This window comes from Bactrocera neohumeralis, unplaced genomic scaffold, assembly GCF_024586455.1.
Source record: "Bactrocera neohumeralis isolate Rockhampton unplaced genomic scaffold, APGP_CSIRO_Bneo_wtdbg2-racon-allhic-juicebox.fasta_v2 cluster10, whole genome shotgun sequence".
Classification (NCBI taxonomy): Eukaryota; Metazoa; Arthropoda; class Insecta; order Diptera; family Tephritidae; genus Bactrocera; species Bactrocera neohumeralis.
The window spans coordinates 16,221,694-16,247,784 of NW_026089623.1; the positions used below are offsets into that span (position 1 = coordinate 16,221,694).

At 36.8% G+C, this 26,091-nt stretch overlaps 1 protein-coding gene and 1 long non-coding RNA gene across 7 annotated transcripts in view; one reads left to right on the forward strand and one right to left on the reverse strand.

The window, feature by feature from the left end:
• The window catches only part of LOC126765490 (uncharacterized), a 29,372-nt gene extending 10,986 nt beyond the window's left edge, over positions 1-18,386 (reverse strand). Inside the window, exons 1-2 of the long non-coding RNA XR_007668458.1 lie at positions 17,808-18,386; positions 17,542-17,743 (exon numbers count right to left, since the gene is read on the reverse strand). This is a non-coding gene — a long non-coding RNA (uncharacterized LOC126765490). The remainder of the gene's footprint in view (positions 1-17,541; positions 17,744-17,807) is intronic.
• Positions 1-26,091, forward strand: part of LOC126765217 (protein abrupt-like) — a 299,753-nt gene that overhangs the window by 228,216 nt on the left and 45,446 nt on the right. For 4 of the 6 annotated variants that reach the window (XM_050482846.1, XM_050482845.1, XM_050482847.1 and 1 more), the window contains one exon: positions 11,975-12,688. The exons of 1 other annotated variant lie outside the window; for it this stretch is intronic. In XM_050482846.1, the coding sequence (XP_050338803.1) occupies positions 11,975-12,688 (714 nt within the window). Of the gene's footprint in view, positions 1-11,974; positions 12,689-13,719; positions 13,752-26,091 lie in introns of all 6 variants that reach the window. One more of the 6 variants, XM_050482849.1, reaches the window with a different exon arrangement.

Here is a 26,091-nt window from a genome sequence, read left to right on the forward strand (position 1 = left end):
AACTGAATACGTTTGAACTGAAATGGCAAATCGTTAGAACTCAGAGGAATTCGTAGAATCAAGCATTCTGCCCCTTTGTATTCGATAGCTGCGTCACAATCAGCCAGGTTCCATTACACAGTTTCGGCGCCTGAAGATTGTGGAACATAATAACGACAGATCCAACTTTGAGACGCAAATGATGCGGTGGCATACCAAGCCTATTCAAAGAATTTAGAAATTCCACGATCGATCAATTTGTATGAGCGCAAGTCTCCCGGAATTTGACTTTGAATCTTCCAGAACATTGGTATTTTTGGCAGCTAACATTGCGCGTGCACTTAAGGAATTGTAGTTACGATAATTTGTGCAATGTCCGAATATTCGTGATGAGTTCATCTTTGGTGAATTGGTAAAGGGAAGATGGAATTGATATCAAACCACCGGAAGTATCAACCGGAATTTACCCATTTCCAATCCTTAGCGAATACGATGTAAAATGTCTTCGGCAATGTCATTTTTGTTCGTATTCCATAATTGACTCTAATTTGATGGCTGATCATCGCAAAAAGTGTTCGAACTTCATTCCAGTGATTATCATGTTCCAGCAATTGTAATTGTAATTGTATGTATAATATCAAGATATTTCCGAATAGAGCAAGTTCTCGCAAACGGTTCACTGACGAAAGTTGAGAAAAGACTCGTAAATGTTAATGTTGTTGCTGTCTGTACTGTATTCTCTGTGTTGAAATAGACTATTTGGTCATTCTCCAAATTAACTGCGAGACGCAAAACAGTCGGAAAACGTTCATGAATCGCAAAAGTAAATATCATACAAAGCCCTTTATTGCAGTTCACGTATCGACCGTATCGTTCAAGATCAGTAACCGCCATGTTGCTTCCTTTGGTGACGTATTTACACACGTATTTTATCGATTACACCAAACTGCAATACGCAACATTGACATGACTTTTGAATGTGAATTAGACAACAGTGGCGAATATGGTACGATCCATATGTTGTCGACTTCGATATGTTGTTAACTTCGATATTCACGCCTATAAATTGAATGCTAAATGTTCTGCCATTGTCATCTGGTGAGCGACGCTGATACATTGGATATCGATCATTTCTAGTTTGTGTTTCCGAAAGAAAAGCACCTGGATAGTGTTTAGTACATTTATTGTCAGACATACAAACCGAAGTGGTATTGTGATGTCCGTAAGGTACATGAACCATATTGGTTTCGTATAATTCTGCTTCTATCTCTGGATAAGGAATTTCCGCAGAAATGATTTCATCAATTTGATTTGGTGTAACCACCATCCACCATCCAAAGAAGAATATGTGTGTGCGGCAAACCTCTCTTTTGCCACTCAACAGAGTACATCCAGCATCTAACAGCACCACATATACGTTGCTTTAAGATAAAGTTTACAAAACATCGCAACTGTTGTTTGAAAAGTTGTCCTCTGACATCGTGACGATCGCTTGCTGATTGACCGCGATCCATAATTTCATTCGTTTGTCATCGCATCCTGGGAATACTCGGTCATGTGCCATGGGCTGTCAATATACATACTTATGTTGATGCCAAAACGAACGCGACCTCTTCGAGGTTTGAGCACTTTGTCTGAAACACACATAACGTTTTCACGGAATAAATTTCAATAATTTTTTTTGAATAACCGGAATAAAGAAAGCAAACTACAAATTTGACAATTGAAAAACAAAAGGAAAAAAGTTGAACAAAGATTTTTGTATGAAAAAAAGTTATTTTTTTGGAATTGTCCAACTTTCCGCCTTTTCCTCACGAAAAGCATACAGTTTTTTTTATTTCTGAACTTTCCTCGATCCACAGCGAACAACCTCTGAAAATTTCATCAAGATTGGTTCAGCTGTTCTCGAGCATTAGCGTTATTAACAGCATTCATTCGTTTGTATGGGAAAAAGAAAAGGGCTCTTTTTAGGGGTTTTCCGGCAATTATTCGAATTTTTTTCTTCATAGAAACCATCCTTGAGCCTCTACGAACATTAGAAAAAAGTAATTGGCGAAATTGGTCCAGGCGTTTTTGAGTTATGCGCCAGCATTTAAAATCATGTTCGTTTTTATTTCCTTTTTAAAATCGTATTTGAAAATATATTTTCTTCATCTTTTTTTCGGAAAATTTTCCAGAATTTTCTTAAGTATTCTCCTTGTTTGGGCGGAGACCTGTCCGAATTGGTGGTAATCACCGAAATCGGTCCAGGCGTTCTCCAATTATAAGCGTAGTAACTAACGTCACTTTCTTTTATATATATAGATGAGTGAAGCCATTCTTTATGTATCAGTACATTAACCAACTTTTTTTTCTAAAACTGCCGGAGTTTTTTTGAGATTCTAAACGAAGCCAAGTCCTTAAAGTCTTCCTATAATCGCGGGGTCGCCGTCTTTTAATTCGCTGTAATAATGAGTGACTTATAGAGTTCGTTTTTTGTTCGTCGAGAAAAAACTTTACTTCTCAATTGCCTACTACGTCCAAAGTAGCACCTGTTGGCAAGAGGTATTTTGCGTGCAGCACTATTTTTTCCCCCCAAGAGTAGATTGAACAATTCACACGAAAGGGAGTAGCATTGTCTCGAACCTTGTTTAGTATCGACTGCTCGAAGAGGCCCATCCCGGTCCTAACGGATCTTCAGATATTGCTCAACGTCAGTGTACACAGCCGTATTAGTTTTGCGGGCATAACAAATTCAGACATCACGGAATAAAGGCAGCTTCTTTTCGAGGAGCAGCTTTGAAATCGATGAAGAGGTGGTGTGTGTCGATTTGCTTTTCACGGGCATTTTCTAAGGTTTTGCGCATGGGGCATATCTGGTCATTTGTTGATTTTCCAGACCTAAAGTCACACTGATATGGTCCAAACACTTTGATGACGTCAGAACCTTACACGCGATGTTGAGGAGGCTTATCCCACGGTAGTTGGTGCAGATTAAGAGGTCTCCCTTTTTGTAGATTATACAGAACACATTTAAATTCCAACCATCAGGCATGCTTTCTTCCGACCATATTTTACAAAGAAGCTGATGCATTCTCCTTTCAGTTCTTCGCCGCCGTGATTGAATAGCTCTGCCGGCAATCCATCAGCCCCCGCTGCTTTGTTGTTTTTCAGGTTGGGCAATCATCGTTATCAAATGGGGAATCGAGTTCGCTTTCTCGTGACATTATACTTTCACTACCATTCAGTAGGTTGGAGAAGTTCTCCCCCCATAATTTTAGTATGCTCTGCGCATCAGTCACTAGATTACCTCTGGGGTTTCTACAAGAGTATGCTTCGGTCTTGAAACCTTCTGCTAGTCACCGCATTTTTTCCTAGAATTTTCCAGCATTACCCCTGTCGGCCTGCTCTTGTCGAGCTCTTCGGTCTCTCTCTTTTGTTGTCTGCAAATGCGTCTCGCTTCCCCCTTCTGCTCTCGGTATCTATCCCATGCCCGCATGTGTTGTGGTCGATTGTAACGTTGCGAGCGGTGCTTTTGCCTTTTCCGAAGGAGAGTGAAATGCTGGTCCCATTTCCCTTATACCGAGCTGCTGTTGCGTACTCTCAGATGTCAGTAGTGCACGTCGAGGTGAAAATTGTTCGGCTGTCTGTTGTGACGTGCGATTTTTGCTGCACAGAGGCGGGTGCGTATGTTGGCTGCAGCAAGATAGTCGATGTTGGGAAAACACTGGAGACGTGTCTTCCGTCTATAATACATGATCCATTTTGTTGGAGTCTTTTTGATTCGAATACAGCCAGGTATCTTGGTGAATTTTCCTGTGGTAAAATCTAGTACTACGAAGTCGGTCAACCTCAACCAATTCGGGGATTTCATCGTGGAGTCTGAATTTACCGACCGTATATCTTCTTTGCCCACCCAGGCGTTAAAGTAGGATAGTAGTTGTAGTATGGCAAACATTAGGACAGCATATAGAGAGGGACCTAGCACTCTGCCCTGAGATACACCATGTTTTAATGGTCGTTCAATAAGGTAATATTGTTTTAATCTATTTTAGATACTTCGTCTGCAAGAAGACGGCTTTGGCCAGAAAAGATGGATTTAGCTATCTTGACGGTTCGTCACTTTTTCGAATATTATCCCAAACTGAAAATTGGATTAACCCAAGAAAGATAACGCTCTTGCATACCACTAAAAAGTAATTTTCATTGAAATAGCGTATATTATTACAAAAATTATAAGAATGTTAAAAAATTTAAAATTATTAAAATTATTCGTTTTTGATTAGACTCATATCGTCACTAACAAGCACAAACGAAGAGTGTAAAACAAGAACTTATGATTGAACAAAGTGACGTAAAGTCAGTCTGCAGTTGACTAAACGAGTTGGTGCGAACGGTCCATATTTAATGTATTTTCCAACTATAATCCAATTGTCACTCATCCTGAAATAATATAACATTCTTCCCCTGAATCGCTTCGCAAATTGTAATTTTATAAGAGTCGTTTGGTTGTGGTCGTGTCCATCCCTTCTTATCAGGTACACATATGTATCTATTTGTCCGCTTAAGAGCTTTTTTGGTTTCTGTACATCATCCTTTAATTGCAGCTGAGTGAACGTAGGTCGATTTATTGCTATTTCAACATATTTCAATTTTCTTAGGCCAGACGCCTTGTTTTGTTTTTCTTTGGTGTTCCTGAGACATTTACATTAGTTATTATACATAGATAACATTAAATTCACTGCTGCTTTGGTCAGTGTCTCTTTATATTTTAACCAATTCGTTCAGTAAATGTATCATCAGTTATAATTGATATAACGATGTATATCATGTAAAATCAATTAAGTATGATTCAATATCCACTATAGTGCATACAGTTGCCTCCTTTTCGCTTTAATTAGGCGTAATTTGTTTTGAATGGTAATCACAATCTGCCAAAAATGTATGTTCTGCTATACCAAAAAAGTATTTAAATTGGCTATTTGTAATTTGAAAATGATGTCGATAGAAAGTCCCTACCATAATTTTTTAATGCTCAAACGTCTAACTGGGCTGTAGCTTGGGATTCTAAAGCGTGGTGGTTTAGTCGATTTCTTACCAACATGTTGCTTTCCATCATTTGAAACTATGGTTAGAGACTCGAGCCCTGTATAAGGAAATGTTTCTTATGTGTTAAAATAGTGTGAAATAACTCCTAAATAATAATACGTCAAAAGCCTTTAATTTCACAAAAATAGTGGTAGGGAACGACTTCAACGGGTATAATAATTGGACAAATTGGAGAGAATACAAATGGGACATTACAACATCGTAACAATATGTCGTCATATCAAACATGGATAAAAACGTGGTTTATAACTAGCTCTCACACGTCTAATGTAAATATTTTCGAACTACCGGTTGTCTTTATATCGCTATAAATAGCAATATGTAAGATATCATAATAATATAATAATTATTTATCTAACTAATCTAATGATATGTCGTAATTTGCAAAATTGGATTTGGACTTTGGAAATTCCGAGTAGAAAATGTTCGCTTACACCAATTAAGATTAATGCTTTTGCCTCGGTTACGAAGCGTCTGACAATTATTAATGCTAAATTAAAACTCAAAAGTACTAACTGTTATTTCTTATTTAATTTGGCATGAACATCCAAAAGCTACTAAAAGCTTCATAAAGATAGGCGTCACATCGCCATATATTGGATTTAAGAACAGTGTTTTTAAAATTTGATGATTTCCATCAAAAAAAGTTGAGATTGAGCCATTCTTCCATATATCAAAGGAATATCGAATCAATAGTTTTCATTATATTGAAAATATCAGTCAATTTGCAACACATGGATGTTAGGAATGGTTATCTATAATTTTGTGCGATTTCTAGTATAAGTTTTATTTTTAATTATAAAAATCGGAACACATTAAATAAGAAATATATGTATAATATCAATTCTTGGTAAATGAGGATACAATAAAATCAAAATATATCATTTATCAATAGAACGCCTTTTATGATATTTTTCCTTATAATTTTCGGATGATTGTGAAGGTAGTGGTCGATAACTTAGTTTCTTCATAATTTGGATCTTAATGGTTACCTAGAAATTTTCGACTAGCAGCACTTTCCGAAATAGCCATAACGTTGACAAAATATATATTTATAAATAAAGGTCGTATTTGAAGAGCAGTAAATATTCCTCCTTTCAATTTCCATTGTTGCTTCATGTTTATTTACTTTTCTGATATTTTTATCTAAGTATCTATTTTAAAAGGTAAATATTCCGCATAAATCTCTTTGACAAAGTCAATATTTCTATTGTTTTTTTTAACAAATTAATCAAATATTTGACAGGCACTACTAAAAACATCCTAAAACTATGCGACATTTTTCGTATATCGTGCATACCACACTTTTCTCACAATAATGAATCTTATCCCCACTTTATATTAAACATAATTTTAATTTGAAGTGGTTTAAAAGTGTGTTTTCTTAGATTTTATGAACTACAACTACACCATAAATGTAACAATAAAAATCGGTATTATAATTACACTTTCTTCCTTACCTGTATATTTTAAAACACAATCCTAAAATATTAGAATGAAAATTTAATAAACGAAACTAGGTGACAACTTTTAAAGATAATATGTAAACACTTCAATATTAACGAGCCTATAATTGATTAATACATAAGATATGGAATAGTCATGAAAACAAGAGCACATTCAATATTATTATGAATAAACCTGGAACTTGAGAATATCAAAATTTGTTAAGATACTTTGACTTAATGATGATTAATGTACTCAAAAATAAATTTGGTAAATTTGGATATTTTTCCAATAATACAATGTAACAAGTTCCGAAGTGATCATTCTAATTAAGAAAACCGAAAATTTTGGATAATTGGCGATTTATTTTTTAACACAGACTTCATTTTACGTACAAGGTAGGCGTTCGTGACACTAGGGTTGGCTAGGGTTACTTTGTCATAAAAATTAATTTTAATTGGAGTCATTTTTCTATAATGAGGTGTCGAATCGGTTTAATAATTGGCATAGTAGAGCTCGGTAATTGTTTTGCCTTCTCCAAATAGATGATTTATAGTATATCACACCTTGTGAATCTCAGTTGTTTTCTTCGGACCAGATTCGCCGTGTTAAATGGAGTTTTTCTTGATTCTTGGTATCTGATGTGTACAACTTATTGCGATCAAGAATTATAGTTAAATAGAGTAAAATAGTCTGATACTAAATGTGTAAATGCGGGACACCGACAGTTTTCTTATACTTAATATTTCATGCAGGCTAAAACATCAATCGAAACACCTACCGATATTTGTTCTTTTGTCAAAACCCCACTTTCACACGATGGGAAGTTTGTGCAAAGCAAAGAAATGTTGTTCTGCTAAATCTGTGTCAATATTGTATGTAAGTGTAATTTGTAAGATGTGAATGCAGGTATTCGTTCTCTTTCCTTTCTGCTTCAATAGAAGTCTAAGCTGGACACCTGCGGTTCAGTAGTTTTTGTATAAGTTATGCGAGTGTCCATTTTATAATGAAAATATTATTTTTCATTTTATTGACTTTATTTTAAAAACTGAGTAAAAAACGTACATTTGATTCAATAAATAGTACAAAAAAAAACAACATAAAAATTAACACATTTTAGATATATACATATATACATATGTATATGTTGACGCACTTTTGTTGTAGAAAAATATACATCTATTTCAATTTGTTTTAATTTTGATAATCCTATATTTTGTTCCAATTTAGTTTTTAACTTTAAAAACTCTGGCAGCAAAATAAGAGGTTCTACATAACGTGTAAAGAAAATGATTTTTTAATACGGATATGTGTAGGTAAAAAAGGGAACCAAACACTTCCTATATAACACATTTAAAAACTCAATCTGATTATTTCACTTGCATTAATAAAAATTAAGTACCATTCAGTATATCCGTATAAAACTCAGCACAAATGCCAAAACTATTAAAGAACCCAGATACGGAAAATGAGGACCCCAGTTCTTATTCTTCTTCTACTTTATTATCGTCGACACCGATTACGAGGAGATTCCAAGTGTATCCAGGACCTTCTCCACCTGGTTTTTCTAAAAGAGTGGAGGTCTGCCTCTTTCTCCGCTTTTTCCGGTGGATGTTGCGTCTTATAACTGGAGTTTTCATACATACGGACAAGATGATCTAGCCAGCGGGCGGGGATGATCAGTGACTTGTAGAATTTGGTCCTTGTTCGTTGAATGAGGACTTTATTTCTGGATTGCCTACTCAGTCCGATATATAACCTGTTGACAAGAGTTATTTTGCGTTGGGTTTCAAGGCTGACGTTGTTGTTGGTGTTAATACTGGCCCTAAGATAGACGAAATTATCTACGACTTCGAAGTTATGGCTGTTAACAGTGACATGGGAGACAAGTCGTGAGTGCTACGACTGTTTGTTTGATAACAGGAGATATTTCGCATTGCTCTCGTTCACTACCAGACCCATTTGCTTCGCTTCTCTATCCAGTCTGGAGAAAGCAGAACTAAAAGGGCGGTTGCTGAGACCAATGATATCAATATCATCGACGTAAGCCAGCAGTTGTACATTCTAATAGAAGTTTGTATCTTCGCACGACAGGGAGTCGCATTGTCTCAAACCTCATTTGGTATCGAACTGCTAGGAGAGATCTTTCCCGATCCTGACGGAGCTTTTGGTATTACTCAATGTTAATTTACACCGCCGTATTAGTTTTGCGGGGAAACCAAGTTCAGACACAGCGGCATAAAGACAGCTCCTTTTCGTGCTGTCTCACCTTTAAAATCAAAGAAGAGGTGCTGTGTGTCGATTTTCTTATCACGGGTATTTTCCGAGATGGTGCATTGTGAATACCTGGTCAGTTGTTGATTTTCTAGGCCTAAAGTCACACTTATGAGGTCCAATAAATTTGTTTTAGGTGGATTTTAATCTTACACACATGCGATGCGGAGGCTTACCACACGATAGTTGGTGCAGATTGTAGGGTCTCCCTTTTTGTAGATTGTACAGAGTGCACTTAAATTCCAATCGTCGCTTTGTCGTCCTCAGATGGGTAATTGTTATTCGAGTTTCTTCATGGTCGGACAATAGAAGGTGCATCGTCATCAATTGGGGAATCGGGTTCACCATCTCCTGGTATTACCCTTTCACTGCCACTCAGCAGGTTACAGTTTTCAGCAGAGTTCCCTGCATCATTTCAGTATGATCTGGGTCACTAGATCACCTTTGGGGGTTTTTACAAGAGTATGCTCTGTCTTGAAACCCTCTGTTAGTTGCCGTATCTGTTCATAAAATTTTGAAGCATTACCCTTGTCGGCCAGCTTGTCCAGCCCTTCATTCTCATGCGTTTCGTCTTCTCTCTTTTTTTCTGCAACTTTGCCTCGCTTCTCTCTTCAGCTCTCGGTATCTGCACGTGTGGTGGGCAATTGTAACGTTGCGAGGAAGGCAGTCTGTTTTCGCTCAACTGCGACACGACACTCGCTATCGTACCAGCTGTTCTTTTGCTTTGTTCGAAAACCAAAGGTTTCGTTTGCAACTGTACTTTAGAAACTTAATATGGAATTGCAATCAAAAAATCGATCAGTCTCAATCCATATGTTTTCTCATGGAGTTTGAATTTACCGACCGTTGTTCCACAGATTTTTCTTTGCCTACCCTAACGTTAAAGTCGCCGAGTACAAAACAAAATCTTTGGTCACATCGTCCTTGTCTTTCATCAGAGCGTTTTGATGCGGATTGTGGCTAGACGTTCACCTGGGTGAGTGCCAGGACCAGAAGGACCTACTCGTCTCAGTCCCTGTCCCGGCCATCGCTCTTTTTGAACGGCGGATTTTCGAACTACCTGCTGTCCTTATATCGCATTTATAGGCCAATATGTGTGTTATCTTAATAAGATTGAGCGAGCATTTTCATAATAACGGGCTTAAAAAGCCATAAAAGGGATAATCAACATTTTGAATCGTTTGGCTGACTTCCTTATGAATTGGTGATGGTAAGTAAAGTACCTTAAAGAAACTTATAAAGCATATAAAAAATAGATTTAAATGGGCCAATATAATCCCTATCTCCAACCAAAAGCTTTCCTAACTTGGGTTGGCTTGATACTGTATACATATATTGGTCAATATGACAAATATCTTTGTATATAGTTTAATGCTGGAAATATGTGAAATTGTTCCACGAATTACCCAAACTTCCATATACCACAAATCCGATTTTCGTTATGTCGGTCAGTGTATAAATTATATATTTTTAATATTGGCTGATAATATGTTGTGGTGTATACCAGACTAATGACAAAAGTTTTTGCAATCAGCCGAGAACTTTTCTTACTGCTTTCCGACTTCCCACCTGTCCGCATATCTTTCATAAAATGTATGGTTTCGCGGATAATATGAATGTAATTGGTTTAGGCCTTGGTCCAAACCTGATATTCCAAATATAATGTATGCCGATCCTCTGGTTGACGTTTTGCACATTGTCCTTATTTATTTTGTCTTATTTGAGGATAATTTTAATGTAATTTACGCTGTAGAGAAATAAAATATACATAGTTATAAAATCAATTTAGTCTACAACCTATAAGTTAATAAGATAAAAATCCGATTGTTACCCATTTACGATTTCGTTGTGCAATGTTGAAGTTTTTAGTTTGTTCGCAACATTTTTAAAGTAAAGTTTTGAAAAAACCTGAATATATTTCCCAGGCTTTGAACTTGGCAAGTTGCAGGAGTATAATATGTTTGGTTATACCCCAACTTCCTAACTAATTTTCATTATATATATTCCATAGTTTGACCGATATTTTCAGTAAAAAGTCAGCCAAAGTTTTGTGGTCTGATTGGGATCATAGATCAAAGAGTGAAGCACTATTTAGAATATACAAGCACAAATTGTTAATCCGAAATTTTCTTTGGTGCTTGATTTATTGCATTGATTTTTTTGATATTTTTGCCTTCATACGATATCACCCATTTTCGCATTATTTGTAAAATAGGTATTACGGAAATCTTGAGGAAAATGTTTTCAGAAATATTAGTTGATATGGCGGGAGTAATTTATTAAATACAAGTATGTGTATAAAATAAAATTTAATCATATAACGATTATTGAAATATATGCGTAGAATATTTATTATGGAAAATTGTTGCAGGCACAGGAAAAGTTGCAAATTGTGAGAGTATTTAAGGTTCGGATAGCGCCCGATTTTAATCCTTCCTTAGTTGTTTTCATTTTGGTTATTTATAATTTTTTCGAATTAGTAATTCGAATACTGTGAAAATATCGAACATTTGAAATTCCCACATTACCAATAGCCCTAGGTTATACTAATATAACTTCTTCGCCTGTTGAGCAAATAATTGGATTTCGTTTATATATCCTACGTAAACTAATGCATCAAAACACTAGTTATATGAGATGTAATGAAATTTATCCGTATATCCAAATCGTATTTTTTTTGGTAATGGGGTCGGACGAAATTCAATAGTCAGGTATAATCTGTGAAAATAGTTTTTAATTCTGGTTGCAAACTAATATTTCCTGAGTATTTTAGATTTTAGTGAGATGAGGTTTCAAATTGCTTGCAATCAATCCACTTGAGAAGACTGATCTTCCTCGTCAGTATTACAAATGATTTTTGCCAGAATCTTTTTTCTTTGGTATTGAATTAAATTAAAAAAATATGAAGTTTTTAATAATTAATTTTGAGAAGATTCGTAAAAAAATATGGTTTTATTGCAGTTAGTATTATTCTTCTGTGAACATTCATAAATATCCTTATTAGTGAAACTTAAGATTAGTTTAAGCTGATTTGTTTGACATGTATTATTCAATTTGAGATGATCTAATTACCCTGCTTGTTAAAATTTCACACTTTGCGAAAGCTTTAACGTACAAAAACAAATATAGCCTTAAATTCTTAAATAAAAAGATATTAATGAAAGAGTAAATAACTCTCATACAACAGAACATCCCGGTGAAATATCCAGCAACTTAAGAGAAAAGGGTTTCTCTACATTTTTATGCAACCGCTTTTGGAATACAAATTTTGAGGATAAAAAGGAAATCGGATATAAGAATAGATTTGATATGAGTAAAAAATTGCCTATAGATAATTTTGTAGCCAAATCTGCAGCTTTGTCGCTAATGGTGAAAACTGCATGTATAAATAAACAACCCACATATTTTCAAGAGATGGTTAGTAAACATGATATGCAATCAAATAACACACGAATTCAACAACAAAAACAACAGGAGTTTGAAATTCTACAACAGTTTGAAATACAACAGCCCTTATATGACTATCTATACGAACTGCAGAAATCAACGAATAATCAACAAAAAACTTGTGATACTCACTTCATGGAAAGAACTCCTCATATTAGTGAAAATACAAGTTTACGGGACGTAACGGTGACTGCACATACAAGTAGCGCTCACATATTGCCCTGTCCTCTCTGCGCAATTCCGCTAGAGCAAAGATATTTTCGGCAACATTTAGATGGACACTATCCACGAGATAGTTCAATTTGTCCAGTAATCGAATGCGGCCGCCGGTTTGCCCATCCAAATTCCGTTAGGAATCATATGCGTATTAAGCACACCCATCAGTGGGCTAAAATGAAAGTAATGCGCTCTTCTGCTGGACATATGCCTAGTGAACTGGATCTAAATAAGAAAAGTGAGACTTATACTGTACCATAAGTTTTTATTTTCTTCAATAACGTTTATTTAATTACAAATGCATATTTTTAATTATATCATATTAATTGTATGTTTTTAACTCATTATTGTTGGCCACCTAGTTCAGCAATTTGAACCGCTTCACACCAGACATTCTGCTAAAACAGGGTTTTGCAATAAGAGTGATATGATTTCTTAAAAAAAAAAAAAAACACATTAATTGTTAAAAAAGTTAAAAGTTTACATTGTGGGGTACAATGGATACAATTAAGTTCTGAATATAACATCATATTGACTTCTAAGCTTGAAGAGAGTCTGGTTTATTGCTTAAAACCCATGACTTCAAATAACCCCACTAGAAGTAGTCTAATGGTGTTAAATTACAACTTCTTGGGAGCCATACTTGTTTGATTGATGCACATACTGTGTGGCACGTAGGCCCGTCTTGTTGGAACCAGATTGTCTTCTTCCAATTGCTGCTAAACAAAGTGCGTTCTCATCGATCTATACCTCTCTCCATTGATAGTAACGGTGTCACCAGCTTCATTTCGAAAGAAATAAGCACTGATGATTTCAAAAAATACGCCAAACTGCCAATTTAGGAGAATGTTTTGGTTGCTTATGAATAAGTTGTGGATTTTCTTCGCACCAGAATCGAAAGTTTTGTTTATTTGCCGCACCATTATTGCGAGCATAAAATGGCAAAAGCTCACGAAAAGTTGCAATTGGAAAACGATTATTTTGATAATAAAATTGAACAATTAGTAAATTTTGTTCTTACGTATGTCTTTCCATAATGAAATTGAATTACTGAATACAATAAAAAAAATTACAGATCATGATATAGTAAAAATGGTTGAAACGACATTTAGAAATCATATCATCCCTATTGAAAAGCTCATATTTCTTATATTTATCTTCAAATTCAATTCATTATATTAGAAAACTAATTTAGCCCATAACTCAGAAATTGGATATTGTGTTATCTAAAATAAATCTGTGTAAAACTTATGGTTCAATTATAAATAGTTCTGCAATAAGGAGATATTTGAGGATTACGGGTGAGTATACAAACACGAATAGCAAATACATATCAGTTTATTATTGTCATATCCATAAAATTCTAACATAATTTGGAGGAATACAATATTTTTGCGTTAAGCATGAAATGTAGATTTAGTTTTTCAAATCACTTAGTACAACGAAATATTTAAAATCCATTCAAAACTAGCCGCTTTATTTTTGGCTTGCTAATGATAATTCGATAGTTACCACAAAAAATTTAATTTGCGTAGATATTGATATTTACTGCCAATGGTACAATATCCCGATATAGGTAACTCATTGTATACATATACCTGTGTTACACAATTTCTTAATGTAAATTAAGAAAAGTCAGTAGCTCTCAAATTTCTAATTTATTGAATCGGGAATATTATATAGACTTTTATGATTAATTTTATTACTCCTGCTCTGTTTAAACACAAAAAAAAAAAGTTGTTTTGTAAGAGGCAAACTATTTTTCATTTCATTTATTTGACTGTTCGACATCGATATTAAAAGTAACTGTCAATATATATTGAATTTTGAAGAGATTATATTTTTAATTTTGGATAACTATTGATAACACTGCACAACAAATCATTTAAGTGAATGGTAGCGATTTGACCCCAACATCCTTTGACTACAACCCAAAAATCCTCCGCTTCTAACTACGCACCCTATCTAGAATTAATTTGGTTTGTTTGTTTTCCGATTGTAAGTGATAAGATGCCATTTGTCTGAACAGTATAGTATTCAAATCTGGTAACCTGTTTCATGCGAAATGCGGTTGTCAACGTTATTTTCGGACCTTTATTCCTTACTTTCTTTTTGGTTTCAGTAATGAAGAAATCTGTAATGATTATGAACTCCGAAATTCCAAGTATACTGTGTCTGTGTTAGAGCGGTCATTTACAGAGAAAGTGGGAAACTGTCTCCTTATTCCCTTCTATATTCCTTCAAATATGTGTTCTCCAAATGACCAGTACCCGTTATGGTAGGTAGGTAGGTAGGAGTGCAGCCGTATTGTTTTTCGGGCTCAATTAGCACTGGCTGTGCCATTTTCATGTACTATTATTTTATATTTGCTATCACGTTTCACCTTCTCTTTCAAACCATTTTGAGGTTTTGATGAAGCTACTTATGTACATGATTTTAGTAGAAATCCATTCAAGGTTTGGTGCTTGATGGATTCCAAGTGTTCTGTGTCGGATCTGTGATAGGGCTGGGCATTCACAGAGAAAGTGGAAAATTATTTTCTTGTTCCCTGCTATTCCGCAGCCTCGACAGATGCTGTTGTAGGGCATACCCATTTTGGACGCCTGTTCTCCAAATGGCCAGTGACCTTTTATGGTAGCTGTTACTCTATAGATATTTTTTCTTTTCTTGTCATATGTTGCCCATAATTGTTTAGTTATTATACATTTTGTTATTTGCAACTTGTTGAAATTGTCTATTGATCTCTGTTTTGATCGATCCTAGCGGGCATGGTATTAGCTCCGTCTGGGATTCGTTAAGGAAAGCTCCTGCCGAAAATGTTCCTGTGGCCGGGAACCCAGATCAAGTCTAGGTGGAGCTTGTCTTTTATTGAGCTTTGTGCTTTCTTGCAATTGTGGACGACTATACTGGAATTTGTCATGGGTGAATACTAGGTCAGGAGCGCCGCGTGGCTATTTGTTAATATTGCTGCATTACGTATATGTAGTCTCGTGGTTTTCCACTAGAGCTTTGCAGGCCTTTTCTATGCCCAGTACTTCCGTTTGGAAGTATGCTAGCCGAGTTCGGTAGACAGATTGAGAGAGAAATATCCAGATCAATGAAAAATATCCCCGTACCTACTCCGCAGTCCATTTTGGACCCATCGGTATAGACTGAGATGGTATCTTCCTCTCTTATTGAGCCTGTTCTCCATTCTCGTCTAGAGGGTATCCTCAAATGGAAATGTCTATTGAAATCCAGCTTTGGGAAAATGTGGTCTGATTTATTACCGTTGAGCTTGTTTAGGATTCGACTATGTCCACCCAATTATTTTTTTCTTACAGCTGAACATGCTGCTGTTTTGTGAATAAAGATGTCTACAGGTAGTTGATGCAGGACCACATTGAGCGCATCAGTCGAACATGACTTGATTGCACCAGTAACACCTGCAAATGCTGATCTTTGTATTCCATTTAATTTTCTAATGTTGTATTGTTTGTTTAGCGCTGGCCATCAGAGCTCCATATGTAAGTATAGGTGTTATGACAGCCGTATACATCCATATGATTATACTAGGTTTAAGGCCCCAACTCTTGCTGTTGATTCTCTTGCAAGTATAGCAGGCCATATATGCTTTATTTGTTCTTTTTTCTATAGGTATTTATTTTTCAGGACAGTTTGGTGTCAATCTCCATCCCCAAGAATTTAGCTGTGGGGAATAGAGAGAGTATTGTACCGTTTAGTATCGGAAGTTGAAACTGAGGGATTTTGCTTCTGCTTGTGATTAGCATCAATTCAGTTTTGTTGGGGTTAACAACTAGTGTATTGTTCTTAGCCCATAGGTTTAACCTTCGTAGTGTTCTTTCCAAAATCTCGCTGACTGTTGAGGGAAACATGCTTGATACCAACAACACATAGAATCGGGGAGAGGACTCCTCCTTGAGGCGTCCCTCTACTCACATCACTTGTTTGTGTTGCAGCATCGATTGTATCCATCTGCACACAGTGTCATCTATGCCACCATGCGACAGAGAATTAATGATAGCACTTACATCTATATTATTGAAGGCGCCCTCTATGTCTAGAAATGCAGCCTTCGTGTATTGTTTATAGTTTTCTTCAACGCCACTTTAATTATTTTCCAACTTCTTGGGATGTAAGTTAGTAGAATGCATGCTTTATATACATATGTATATCTTAAATCCTTAGAACCATTGGTTCTAACAGCTTTCGCAGCATTATGAGCACTATGGGCCCGTCTGAAGCTGACGCTTTAAATTGTTAGAAACGATTTATGGCATATTTTATTTTGCTTTTGTCTACTATCTGTCCTCGGTAATCAGCTGCGTTTGCCAGTGGTTCTGGTTGAACTCTCGTTAAAGGTGTTTGCTGACTCCCGGGGAAGTGCGTTGTGATTAGTACCTCCAGAGACTCTTTTGCCGAGGAGGTCCAATCACTTCCCTCCGCCCTAATGTAGGCAGTATTAATATGATCTTTGGATAGCATTTTACTCAGCCTAGCGGCTTCTCTGCAACTTTCTATCGATGTGCAGAAAGAACGCCATGAGTCGTTTTTTGCTTTCCAGACTGCTTTTTTGTATTCTTTCATAATATCTTTATATGGCTGCCAGATTTTGGTTCTAAAACTCTCATAGAAAGTTTACTGTTCCACCAAGGAAGAGACTTTCTCTTTTTCAAAACTGTTAGCGGAGTAGATTTATTAAAAGTTGTGGTTAAGGTTTTTTCCAACTTCTCCACTTCTGAATCTAGTTCCTCAGGATTTCTGATACTCTTATTGCCTCCCTTTTCAAGGCATTTTGTTGTTATACTGGTAAATTTCCCCATGCCGTTCTTCTAGGGTTCCGGTATGTGAGAGGCGCACTGTACTTCTCGCGGATGCTGAACAGTATCCAGGAGTGATCCGACATGGAAGGCTCATCGGATACCCTCCAGTTATCCACAACGAGACTGTCTGTGTCTGTTGATAGCGTGAGGTCAAGCACTTCCTCCCACCCCGGAAACCTATCCGAGCTTGGGAAAATAAAAGTTGGCTTATCGCCCTTGTTGCAAATATTTAGATTACTACTCAAAATATACTGCAAGAGTGACTCACCTCTGGTGTTTATACTGGAGCTACCCCATACGGTGTGCCTTGCGTTTGCATCACACCCTATTACGACATCATCCTTCCTGTTCTGCTCTACTAGCTGGTGAGCGGGGCCGGTGGTATGTCTTCGTCATGGGCCAATTAGGCCGAGACCAAGAAGAAGGGCTTTTCCTTCTGTTCCACCTTTACCACTGCGATCTCTGCTGTGCTGTAATTAGGACAAAGAACTGCATTTATACTTTTATTGATAAGAATGCATGCCCTTGGTTTACCTCTGTTCCGTGTGTAAAACAGGTTATGGTTGCTGCTGTTTAGCCCTTTAAGGGTAGCTTCATTGACCCAGGGCTCCTGTACTAGGCTGATGTCTGTGCCCCCCTCGTTCACGAGGGTTGTCAGATTCGCTGTAGCACTATTCGAGTGCTGCAGGTTTATCTGTACGCATCTTATGTTATTGAGCATCTCGGGTTTCTTCGTTGTCCACATTCTTTAGTAACTGGCTGGCGTCGCGACCTCTTCCGTGTCCTCTTCGTCAGCCGCTTTGTCGCCTTGGAAGATTTTTAGTAATCCGCAAGGCATTCCGAAGCTGATTTTGTAGTCAGTCTTCTTCAGAGCCTCAATGGACTCATCACAAATGGCCACTAGTATTGGCTTGCTTGCTTTATTCGGTTTTTCCTCCTTGATTAGCTGCGACTCATCTATACTAGGTATAGATTTGTTCTACAGCTTAATGCACCTCAGGAGTTTTTTTCCTGGCTCCTCTAGAGGGGGTAGCCAAATGCGAGCACGAGGTCTCTTCGGAATGTCCCTGGCGGGTATAAGTTTCAATTGGAGGCCTACAAAGGCGTTACTAATTTTAGCAACACTTCCCGTCAGGAAATCTAGCGAGGCCTGGTCCGCGCACTTGATGACCCCGTAGCCCCTGAGGGTCTCATAGGAGTCAAACTCCGGGTGAGGACCCGCAGGATTGTCGAGTACATAGCTTCGCACCATACTCGACAATCAGACGTCGATCTTCACCCATCTCTCCTGTATGGTGCTTGGAGAGGAGGAATTTCCATCTATGATGGCCACCTGCAGGCTATCCCTGGCAGAAATGCCTTGCCATTGTTGTGCTGCTGTTTTCCCCTTCTCTCCGCCTTGGTTTTTTGGGCTGAGTTCCGGATAATTCTGTGATGGAGCGATTTCTTTTTTGAGAAGTGCTTTCTCGTTTGCTCTCTTCTTGAGGTTGTGATTGCTTCCTTTTCAGGTAGCTTTCATATTCCTCTACTACAGATTTGAGGCGCTTTGTTTCAGGATCATCAACTGGGGTTCCGGCTGCCTAGTCTTTGGCTATCTTCCCTAATATGAAGACTGCCCTCTGGTACCGGTTTTTCCTCAGCTGATCCTGGGATTTCTTGCGCTTCTTTTTGCTCTCTCCTTTAGCCGCCAGTGCAGTTTGGTTGGTGCTCATGGCAGCCTTGGAGGTGAACGCTTCCTCCCTTATATCTGAGGTTTTCCCTGCAGTATCTACCGGTATACTTTGTCTGGTATGTCCGGCAGTACTCTTACTCGTCTCCTGGCTGGAGTCAAGTGGATCGTCCTCATCGGATTCCGTTATAGGATATATATACTTATGTCAAATCAGTTCCTTTAATCGTCGCTATTGTTTTCAAATTGGTTGTTGTTGTTGTTGTTAAGTTAGTTTTGTTCAAGTTTGGTCCCACGAGTAAGCCGAAAGGGTTGGTCACTCGTACGCAGAGTCGGTAAGCGTAAAGAAGGCACTTAATACCTCCGACCTCGCCGGACATCGGAGGGGTCCGTTCGTGATCAGCCAACGGCACGTCTACCTCAACAACTTGGCTTAGGGTGGTGTTGGTGCGAATATCCTCTTACTTCCACATTAAGAGATGGGCGTAAAACCTAGGGTTTATTCATCCATATCACCATTGTGGGAATTATGGGGTGACCCTCTTAGTTCGTAAGAGTAGATTGAGTTTCCTTTAGGATGCACACTTCACTATTATTTAAGCCCCTTCGCCACGACAAGGCGACCAATTTCAAAGGAGCCCCGTTATGGTAACTGTAAGTCTAAAATTCTATTTCTGGATCTATGTAGTAAGTCATTAATTTGAATCATATCATATTTGTGCCACATATGCTTTGTTATCTTTCAGTTGGTTATTGATTTCCATCTGCGCTGTGTTATTTGCTCAAGTTGAGTATAAATCTCTCTTTTGACCGTTTTCATGATATTAACCCCGCGTCGGACTTATCTGCTTTTTCGTTACCGAAATTTTTTTGTGGCCGGGAACTCCAACTAAGTATCGATGGAATTGACTCGCCAGTGAACTTAAAGCCATTGCGCAATTCTTAACTTTGCTGGAATTAATTAGTGGGACCGACAAAAGCAGCAGTGCTTCCTGGCTATCTGTGTAGACAGGATATCCTATTCCAGAAACGGCTATTGAAATCTAACCTTGGGGGAATATAGTCCGACTTACATATGTTTAGCTGGCCAGTGCGCGTCTTGTTTGCTACCTCAAAGGAGACATGTCTGAGACAATTGTACAGGCACGCAAGTAATCAAAACATCATATAGTTTTTAAGAATTTTAGCTGAGAATACCTGATCAAAATCAGCGTATCTGTGTTCTAAGGAATTATATAGAAGAGCTATTAATGGAAAATATTGATGAAAGCTTTAACGAATAAATCACAATTTTATGGCCACAATTTTTGTACTGAATGTTACGCTATTATACTCTAGGTTCGTTCACCTAACGGATGTTTTGTATCACCTAATCGAGATAGATACAGGGTTAAATATATACATATACAGATGATTAGGATTACCCGACAAGTTGAAATTCGCATTTCTGTCTGTCTGTCCGTTCGTCTGTCTCTGCAAACAGTAACTTGAGTACAAATTGATTTATCGCAATGAAACTTGGTACAAGTATTCGTGGACAAAAACGAAGGATGTGCTCGTGAATGGGCATTATTGGACCACTACCACGCCAACAAAACGACACTAACCGAAAACTTCAAAAGTATCATAACTAATCACTGGATTTACAACTGTAATTGGGCACAGGATTCAAAGTAGCAAGCGGTACTTGTGAGCTAAAAATGTAATGAAAATGTGCGTGGCCCCGGCCGCTAATTGGATTAATATACTACATTTTTCCAAAACCGCTTAAGTTAAAATAACCAGATTCGCTGAGGATAACCCCGTCCACTCCTCATATAACGTACTGTTAAAAACTTCTAAAGGTGCGATAAATTAACACTAAATACGGCAGAGACATACATTTTCAAACTAGAGATAGTATGAGAGGGCTTTATGAGAGCCGTGGTAAAAATCGGACGATGGGTGTAGCACCACCGACTCGCTACCCGTCCGACCGATTGAAAAGAAGTGTATAAATATCTTCAACTTTTGATGAAAATATAAGAATTCAGGTATTCTTTAGTAAACAATTAAACAATTACGATAAATTTAATAGTAGAAATCAGATTTAGGATTTAATGTTCTCAAATACATGAATAATACTTCGTATTCAATACTTCTGAAAAAGTTGTATGACTTTCCTTTTTCTTCTTTTGTCCGTACTTAACAATAAATTGTGACCTTCCTTTTCCAATATTTCGGCGGCAGCTATATTTTTAAGTAAACTAACATGTTTTACGCGAAATAATTATTGGATAATTAAATTTTGCGCAACCAAAATTTTTTTTTAGCAACGTATCCTTTGATATAAATGTGAAATATTTGTAGTCAAATCATTAAATAATTCGGTAATTCGGATATACATACAAATATACTATGTACTAATATAAATATTATGCTTTGTAATTTTTAGGCAGCTAAAATTCCACATTCCAAATTTCCACTTTCCATATCAAATACTTTGGCAAACAAGTAAGGAAAGGCTAAGGTCGATTAAGTTCGTTTGTCATATGTTGTCATCGTCCATGCTTCTGCACCTCTGCAGAACAGGGATGATGAGCGAGTTGTAGAATTTGGTCTTTGTTCATCGATAGAGGACTTTAGTTCTGAATTATCCACTCAATCCGAAATAGCACCTGCTAGCAAAAGTTATTCTGGGGTGCATTTCGTGGCTCATTTGTGTTGATGCTGATTCCAAGATAGACGGAGTTATTTACGACTTTGAAGTTATGACTGTCAACAGTGACGAGGGAGCCAAGTCGCGAGCCCGACGACTGTTTGTTTGATGACAGGAGATATTTCGCCTTGTCCTTGGTCACTACCAGACCAGTCTGAAGAAAGCAGAACTAACAGCGCGGTTTTTGAGACCAATGATATCAATGTGATCAGCGTAAGCCAGCAGCTGTAAATTCGTACCTTCTATCTTTATATTTTCCAACAGTAGATTGAAGAATTCGCACGATAGGCAGTCGACTTGTCTGAAATCTTATTTGGTACCGAACGGCTCGGAGAGCTCCTTTTCGTTTGCAAAACAATTAGTATTTTTCTCGTGTTTTCGAGCCCAATTTTCACCTAAGTCTTGAATAGGCATGTTGGTGTCAATTGGTGGCTTCATGGACTCTTGGGCTTTCCAAAGGGATTTTTGCTTGCTAGTATTTGTACGCAGCTAATTTAAATAGATTTCAGTGTTGAATTCTTCCTTTCGTTTAAACACTTTTTTTATTTACGTACAACAGATTTCAATTGAAGCTTATTGGAAGGGGGGATTTATCTGTAATTTTCGTCTTGCACGCCTTTTTTCATTTACAAGCTTTTCGATTTCTCTATGTGACTACTCACGTATTTTTTATATTTCAACCAGTTCATTTTATACGATGTTAGACCCATTTTCGGATCAACGAATATGAATTGTTCACAAAGCTTTATTAGTATAGGAGCATAATCAAAAGATAGGTCAGTACATGTAACAACTGTTATGTGCGATTTATCTATCTTTATTTATTCTTATTACAGCAAAATCAATTAAATCTGGTATTTGTTACGATTACGAGGCCAATATGTCGGCTTAACAGGAGATATTATGTCAAGGTTACTGTGCCTATTTATTTATAATAGTGTGATGCAGCTGTCGTCCTTTCGGATTAATTAGTTGTAGTCCCATACATGTGTTTTGCATTGTAATTTCCACCTGCTAGAAATCTATGACCTGGCGTTCTAAAAAAGTGTTAAAATTGGATAAGATTCTAATGCGTGGTGGCTTAATTAATTTCTAACCAACTCTGCTGTTCCACCATGTGCCTTTCCATCTGTGTGGTTTGTAACATAGAGTTTAAATCCCAGTATAAATAAATTTCTTTTATGTGATTCTGACAATTGAATTTCATCTATATTATTTTCATCCCTAAATCTAATAAGTACCAGTATGTTGATTAACACCGTTAGCATTGGGAATACAAATTTTCAAGACGCTAGAGTTTAAATCCCAGTATAAATAAATTTCTTTTATGTGATTCTGACAATTGAATTTCATCTATATTATTTTCATCCCTAAATCTAATAAGTACCAGTATGTTGATTAACACCGTTAGCATTGGGAATACAAATTTTCAAGACGCTCATTTTATACTTAAAATTTTTTGCAACATTTGGTTTTGTGCTTCGATTATCTCTTGAATCATATTTTGCATTGTAGACATAAATTGTGTCATACATTGAAAATCATAGGTTGAACATGGGTGTAGGACTTTATTTCAATTAATAATATTTACTACTGATTTAATACGAAACCATATTCTTCCAGTGCTTCTTTAACAACGTCAGAGTCTACCGAAGACGTTATACCTTTAATCACAACTTTTAGGCATTTAGAACTATTCAGTTGGCAAGAGTAGTAATTCTTGCTATTATTTCACAAGTATTTTATAACATCCATGAAACTTTTTTTCTTTTTACATAACGAAGTTTTGGGCAACACAAAAGCCTATAAGAGCTATGTAAAAGAAGAATTCCATAATATTGATCGAATACATATATTTCATTTTTAAAAGAAATAATGCCAGTGTATAAAAGAAATTGCAGGAATTCCGTATATTTGTAATTTGGCTATTCCAAAACTTTTTAAGCCATAATGCAATATCTACCCTAACTCACTACTCACTTGAACCACCATAAACCTTGGAACAACTTAAAAGCGATAGCGATTTTTTTTTTAAACTAATCTTTTCCGATGAGGTTGGCTTGCATCTGAGCGGTGCGTTAAAAAAACAGAATTGTCAATTACAACAGCTGAAGGAATTTTTTTATTTTAATTTAACTATATTTATAAATATAGAGTACCAATATCTCCATTTATAAGTTGTTCTAGTTGCCATCGCAACAGCAATATGAAATCACAGTGATTTAAAAATATCAGTCACTTAAATCACAGATATTGAAAAATCGCGGTATCGCTCATTACTGCAAGAAACTACAATCCCGAAAAAGTACAAATTCCGAATTACAAGAAAAGTTTGTCGTGAAGTTTAAATATTATTTTCTGATAATCATGTAATTGCAGTGATAATGCAAATTTTTTTTATCAAATTGTGCTTACAGCAACGTCTAGGTTTTCCCAAATTTAGATTCAATACTTAATTTTTGCTAGAATTCGACTGGCGTAGACACTGCTGAAGTGGTTATAGCCGCGTTAACGTGCCAGTCCTTTATTCTTTTTGCAATGTAGCGCCAATTGTAGATTACAAGTGATGCCAGGTCCTTCCACACCTTGTTCCTCCAACGGAGTGGAGGTCTTCCTCTTCCTGTGCTTCCCCCGGCGAGTACTGCGTCGAATAGTTTCAAGCTTCAGTGTTTTCGTCCATTCGTACGACATGGAATGTCAATGTCGCCGTATATCTCATACAACTCATCGTTCCATCGAATGCGATATTCGCCGTGACCAACGCGCAAGGGACCATAAATCTTTTGCAGAACCTTCCTCTCGAAAACTCTTAAGGCCGACTCATCAGGTGTTGGCATCGTCCACGCCTATGCACCATAGAGAGTGACTTATAGAGGGGTCAAACCTTTTCAAGTGGTCAAGTAATAAACTACTTGAGATAAATCGTTGAAATTTGGAAAGTCAAAGAAAAATGGTCGTGCTCCATTATAGATATTTTTTCACGATTCATTTGTTTAAATAATAATATTTACATAATTTTTAGTTAAACAATTGAAATTTTTTAAGTGTTCTTCGGGTTAATAAAAATTTAGAAGTATGTGACACAACGCGGAAAATATTCACTTTTAATAATCTGAAAAAAAAAAATTTATTCATGATACCATTCCAAAGATATTGAATTTTTTGTCCGACTACCTCTCTTAAAACGTATGGCACAACCATTGTTGCGCAGTGCGCTCGCAAGCGCTTATGCTTTTCTTGCGACACAGATGTCAGATTTTAAAATTTGAACGCACGATAGGTAGTCGCCTTGTCTGAAAGCTTGTGTGGTATCGAACGGCTCGGAGAGGTCCTTTCCAATCCTGACGGAACTTTTAGTGTTGCTCAACGTCAATTTACGCAGCGGTATTAGTTTTGCGAGGATATCATATTCAGACATCGCGGCATAATGTTAACTCCTTGTCGCTTTGAAATCGAAGAAAAGGTGGTGTGTGGCTATTCTCTTCTCACGGGGTTTTTCCCAGATTTTGCGTATTGTTAATGTCTGATCAGTTGTTGATTTTCCAGGCCTAAAGCCACACTGATAGGTCCAAACAGTTTGTTGACGGTGTGCTATAATCTTTCACACAATATGCTAAATAGAACCTTATATGCAATGTTGAAGACGGTGGTTGGCGGATTATTAGGCTTCTGTTTTGTGGATTGGTGAGAGCACACTTAAATTCCAACCATATTCTACAAAGAAGCTGATGCAATCCATCTGCCCTTGCCACTTTTTTTTTTCTTCAGGCGGGTAGTTGCTATTCGAACTTCTCCATGGTCGGGAAATTAAGCGTCTGCTCCATCGTCATCGATTGGGGAATCGTGCTTTATACCACAAATAATACTTGAAGGCGTTGAAACTTTCAAACACACTGCTAGCTCAAAACACACTTGGTCGAGTACTATATGGACTATGGTTACCATCCGATTTCATCCATTTTCACACTGCTGATAATAATTTTCGTTAGTGAAGTTGGCTTTTGTGGCTGTAGTAGTCTAGGAGATATGTACATAAAACCTATTGCAAATTACAGTTCTATATCTTACTTTAGTGGTTAGTTAAGGCATTTTATAAGTTTTATTTTAATATGGCAGTGATCCGTTTAAGCTCATCTATGAACTCCGCCATACTTTTTGAACAAGAATTATGTCTTCCAAGTTTCATTAAAATATCTTAATTTTTACTCAAGTTACAGCTTGCACGGACGGACGGTTATATAAACAACCGTTAGGTGAACAAAACTATTATACTCTGTAGCAAGATGTTGCAGAATAAAAAAATATTGCTAAAGAATTCAATATTTATTATACGATGGAATAACAAGCAAACTTGTAATATTATCGACTCATATTCTCTTCCATTAATTTAGCTTAATTTTATTACTATATTTTAAGAAAACTTGCCCATTTAGTTTCATTAAATTATCGCA